Consider the following 5,775-nt stretch of genomic DNA (forward strand, 5'->3'; position numbering starts at 1 on the left):
CACAACTGAGATACATATTTTGTTATCAACAACTTTTTTTCTAGCATGGTAAACGAGTTGAATACTGATTTCACTCATTCACCTCGAATATACCTTGTCTTTCAGACATCACTGAAAACTGTTGACTGCTTCTCTTTGAATAGTCCCGTCCTATTTTCCCTTTTTATATACTTTCTTGGTTCTTTGGTACATATAGTTTGTGTTAAGCGTTGTTTAGCAATAAGCCTTGTGATTATTGACCTGGGACGTTCATCTTGGTTGAGGGCTAGTATACGAATGTCTGTTTCGACGTTCACTGTACTCAGAAAAATGGCCTAAATACTTAAGCAGAAATACGTATTTTAATTTTGCCAAAATGTGACAGATCACGTTATAAAGTTTATGTTGTATATATGAAGGCAAAAGTTAATCAAAACTAACGTTTAAAAGAACACAGAAATACGAACGTGAACGTTATATATATACTTATCTAACCTCCCTGACCCCGATTTTCTATTTTACCGTAGCAGGTCCCTTCTGTCTGCAGATTTATTTGGTGGCCTGTTAGATCAGGTTTGAAATTCATGCCTAACTTTTGGATATTTAACGATGTGATATAAACTGTCAGAAGTTTTACCACGGTGTAGTTTGTAAGTAGTGTAGACGAATAATTCGCAGGTAATTTATCAGAAGTTGGTTTATACAATAGATATTTTGTAAAGCCAGTCAATATTCCCATAGTTCCTGTTTTCAATACTTGAATCTTTAATCACAATGGTCTGTTCTATTTCCGCGTTTGGCGTATTTAGGAATTTTAGTTATACCCATTTTCTTCACAGATTGTCTTTCTCGCCACATGGCGGGTCAACACTGGCGGAAACTGTTTGGCGGATCCAAGATAATAAACTGGTCGGTGGCACACAGCAAGTGCTTGTTTTCTACATCTGTCTCGTAAATATGCCGACACTTGGCTTGAGTTTGTAAAGAAAAAGGTTGAATGTGCAATTCATCATATTAATAATAATGCCCGTGCGACAGCTAATCAAGCTGGATCAAGCACGGATCCTACCGTGTGAAAAATACTCGATGACCCTCAGAGAAAATACGTTACTGTTTCTGCAAAGCTACTAATATAATATTTGTATGCAAGCATTATTAGTATCAGGTTTTTTTAGAAGAGCTTCATACCACCATAACAATTGCCGCAACGTTTAACGTATTCAAGAACGACCAATACTCTTGAGAAACTATTTGAAAAGCACTAGCCCTTTCTCAAAAAGAGGCGTATATATTGGTCTAGAAGCTGCACAACAAAACTTGCACCCACTCACTTAACCAAGGCACGACAAAAAGTACAGTTATATTTGAAAGAGTACTATTGTGCAGTTGACATAAAAATTAAGGTGTCAACGGTATGAGGATCCTTACGAACTCAAAACGTCTTACTGAAGAACTAGACGCTTAAATGCACTTACAGTATTAGGACATATCTACTTGGGATCTTTCCACTCTCTATACTACAATTCCTCACGCAGATTTAATTGATAGGATTTCATCACTAATTGTATTGGTGTTGAATAAAACCTTTCACGGCTACATTAACGTAAAAGGCAACAAAGCCGTCTTGAGTTCAACTTCTTACAAGGGCAACCATTCATGGGATGTTTCCATGTTCATTGAGTTGCTTGAATTTCTCATTATTAACATTTATGTGAAATTCGGGGAAACCATATATCATCATTGTATAGGTATGGTTAAAATTTGTGACCCCCTTTTGGCCGAGCCATACCTGTTCTCAAATGAATGTGACTATATGCAGAAACCATTAAGGAGTAATTCTTGCCCGGCTCGATATTTCTCTTTCACTAAACGGTATATTGATGATCTCATGGCTTTAAACATGCCACATACAGCCAAGATGGTGGAAGATATTTACCCACCTTCGCCGTATTTAAAGGAAGCCACAGATCCTCCAAACGGTACATCTTAGCTGGATTTAAAGAGCAAAACGGTTTTCTCTCTCACAGACTTTACGACAAGAGGGATAGTTTCAATTTTGATTCCCCCGTGGGGTCTCCGGGGTGATAAGAATAGGACCTCAGCCCTCTAGGCAAGCTTAGACTAGCCTAGAGCTCTCCCGCGTGGGCCCGGTGAATAGAACTGGCTCACATTTTTTGTGTGCTCGATTGTGTGAGATGCACTGGTGTAGCACTTGTATGAGAGTCTTTGTGCCATTGCGTTCAGCTTGTTATTTAAGATTTTACTGGGAACCTTAACAACTCGTACACAGCCTCGTACATTGTCAGTGTGTGCACAATAGCGAGTGAGCAGCTACATCACATGTTACATCTCCCTTCTTTTCGAGTTATTCGTTATGCAATTACGTAAAGAGCATTACAGATATAACTGGTTGGGTTCATTTAACCTTTAGCTCAGAACTTTCGAGCTGGAAGCCACAATAAACAGATGGAATGAGGGTTAATGCATTATCAAATGAATTGCAACACTGTGCATTATCAAGCATGTAAAAACACATCGAAGAGGTTACCCAAAGTCAGTTGGATCACCACAGTATAGAATGTAAGTTAGAGTGAGATCCATTTCCCTTTAGAGTCTCTGCATCATCAATGTTCATTTATGTTGATTAAATCATTGTATATACAGTTCAAAACACAAATCACCAAAGTCATTTGGAAACGCGTGTGGCTTCTACGGAATGTCAATATCACTATTGTCACTTCACGGTTTAACAGTCCATAATATGGTTCACTTATTTGTCCATCACGAAGTCCTTAAACCATTGCGGTTTGGTCACCACACGACCAGACCTAGTAACTCGTTGGTCTGCATTAATGTCACTTGCAGGAGGAACTTCGCGTTCTCCGGTTGGCGTACTTGAAGACAGCGGCTGATCGGGTGTCTGGGGGTCAGTGTCATAGGGAGGTGATACACTGAAACTTACACCAGACTTGCGCAGATGACGACGGTTTCTGCGTAATGTTCGATTGTCCTCCGTGACCACATTGTATGATCTACTGTTCACTGATCCGGTAATTTGGGCTTTTTGCCAAGTCTGTCCACGCACCTGTCCTTGCGGCTGAATCTGTACCACATCCCCTTTCCTTAGCATGGGAAGGTCTCTTGTACCTCTGTTGTAGTACATCTCTTGTCGTTTTCGCTGGTGTCGGAACTTCGGCGAGAAGTGGGAAACACGTGGTTTAAGCTGTTTTGGAATAGTCGGGAGCAGTGTCCTTGTTCTACGGCTCATAAGTCTTTGTACAGGACTAGCATCGACACCTTGTGTCGGGGTGTTGCGGAAGTCAAGAATTGCCAAATATGGGTCAGTCCTGGACGCTTTTGACTTCCGCATCAGGGACTTAGCTGTTTTCACTGCATTTTCAGCCTTACCATTACTCTGTGGGAAACCTGGAGAGGACGTTTTCGTCTGAAAATCCCATTTTCGGCTGAACTTGTGAAACTCTTCCGATGTGTAGTTGGACGCATTATCGGATATAAAGATTTCTGGGATTCCGTGTCTGGCAAACTGGGCTTTCAGTTTACAGATTATGGTAGAACTGGTTGTATTTTCCAGGTAGTCTAGTTCCCAGAAATTGGAGTTGTAATCCACTGTGACTAAATAGTCATTGCCATCAAATGTAAATACATCACTGCCTACCTTCGCCCATGGTCTGTCAGGGATTACATGCGGGTGTAAGGTTTCCTTTGGCTGCTTGCTTCCATAGGAACGGCAAATGTCACACTTCTCAATGAAGTCCTTAACTGCAGCACTCATCCCTGGCCAGTAGACACAATCTCGAGCTCTACGGCAACATTCTTCAATACCCACATGTGATGAGTGGATACGATGTAGCATATCTGCCCGTAGAGATTGAGGTATGACAATTTGCTGACCTTTGAGAATAACGCCAGTTGTCAGCTCATCTCTCAGGTTGAAGTAGGGTACCACTGCTGGCGGTAAGTTGTCCGTGCGTTCAGGCCATCCTTCCTGAATCACTCGAATTAGAAATTGGAAACCACTGTCAGCAGCAGTATGGTCTCTCACATCTTGTAACCTCGTGGGTGTTATAGGTAGGTTGGAGACTTGGTTAACAGTTTCCATTTCAGTAGCAAATGAACTGGGCTTGTGAGGAAGTGGTGCCCGGCTCAGTGTATCCGCTAAGTACATGAATTTTCCAGGATGGTAGGCGATTGTAGCATTGTAGACTTGTAAACGAAGCAACATTCGCTGTAGTCATTTGGGAGCTTTGTTGAGAGGTTTCTTGGCTATAATTTCTAGGGGTTTATGATCCGACTGTATGGTCACATGTCTCCCATAAGTGTAGTTATGGAATTTCTCCAATCCAAATACTACAGCCAACAGCTCCTTTTCTATCTGTGCATACCTGCGTTCTGCGTCAGACAGAGTTCTACTCGCAAATGCAACGGGTTGTCCATTCTGTGTTATCGTGGTTCCAAGTCCTGTGTCGGACGCGTCACACTGCAAGCTAAGTTCCTCTTTCACGTCGTAGAAGCGTAGTACGGGATCAGTGCTCACTAAAGTCTTGATTTTCTCTAGTGCAGCATCATGAGTAGCATCCCAGTGCCAAGCAGTGTCTTTCAGTGTCAACTGTCTTAGCGGCCCACAGACGTCACTAAGCTGAGGTAAGAATTTCCTCAAGTAGTTTATAAATCCTACCAGTCTCTGTACAGCAGGAACATCTGTTGGTTTGGGCATCTCGCTTACGGGTCGCACTTTTTCTGGGTCCATCTTCAGCCCTTTGTCAGATATCACGTGGCCCATAAAAGTCACTTCCGGTCGGCGAAACTTGATTTTGTCAAAGTTCAGTTTGAGGTTCTTCTCCCGACAACGTTCCATTAGGTTCTCAAGATTTCTGTCGTGATCACGTGATGCCTCTTCATAGGTGTCACCTTCTCCATACAGCAGTATGTCGTCGTGTATGGACTTGACGCACTTCAAGCCTTCCAGAGCTTGCTCCTGTCTCAGTTCGAAGACTTCCGGTGCAGAGGAAATACCGAATGGTAATCTACACCAATGATACCGCCCAAAAGGAGTATTGGAAGTAGTCAGATAGGAGCTCTCCTCATCAAGTTCCACGTGCCAGAACCCGTTTTTAGCATCAAGGGTTGAGAAGATTTTAGCCTTAGTGAGTTCAGGTAAAATGTCCTCAATCGTAGGTATGGGGTGATGGCTACGTCGTATGGCTTGATTCAGATCGTTTGGGTCAATGCATATCCGGAGTTCATTCGGTTTCGAAACTAACACCATGCTAGATACCCACGGTGTCGGATCAGTAACAGGGGCAATTATGTTTAAGTCAGTCAGTCTCTGAAGTTAACTTTTGAGCTTATCCCTAAGAGCCACAGGGACTTTACGAGGGGGGTGCACAACTGGAGAACAGCGGGGTCATTGTCAATCTTATACTTGCCCGCTAACAAACCAGTGCCTTGGAACACGTCTCTGTACTGTTACCGGATCAGTAACAGGGGCAATTATGTTTAAGTCAGTCAGTCTCTGAAGTTAACTTTTGAGCTTATCCCTAAGAGCCACAGGGACTTTACGAGGGGGGTGCACAACTGGAGAACAGCGGGGTCATTGTCAATCTTATACTTGCCCGCTAACAAACCAGTGCCTTGGAACACGTCTCTGTACTGTTTCTTTAACTGTTCCGGTGTTATAGGACTGTGAGTAGATTCAGAGGTGTTCTTACTCACTGGCAAGATGTTTTCAAAGTTCACATGTACTAAGTTCATGGCCTGGATAGCTTGAGAGCCCAG

The 5,775-nt window shown here is 42.7% G+C and overlaps 1 protein-coding gene across 1 annotated transcript; it reads right to left on the minus strand.

Annotated features, from left to right (window-relative positions):
- Positions 1-2,749: 2,749 nt before the first annotated feature.
- LOC135469789 (uncharacterized protein K02A2.6-like) lies at positions 2,750-4,099 on the minus strand. The gene has a single exon (XM_064748387.1). It carries the CDS (start codon positions 4,097-4,099, stop codon positions 2,750-2,752), a length of 1,350 nt encoding a protein of 449 aa, XP_064604457.1.
- Between the last annotated feature and the right edge of the window lie 1,676 nt (positions 4,100-5,775).

Source organism: Liolophura sinensis, chromosome 7 (genome assembly GCF_032854445.1).
Source record: "Liolophura sinensis isolate JHLJ2023 chromosome 7, CUHK_Ljap_v2, whole genome shotgun sequence".
NCBI lineage: Eukaryota > Metazoa > Mollusca > Polyplacophora > Chitonida > Chitonidae > Liolophura > Liolophura sinensis.

Bases quoted from the DNA above. Each gene is read 5' to 3' on its own strand.
- LOC135469789 (XM_064748387.1), bottom strand. From the start codon at position 4,099: ATGGAAACTGTTAACCAAGTCTCCAACCTACCTATAACACCCACGAGG.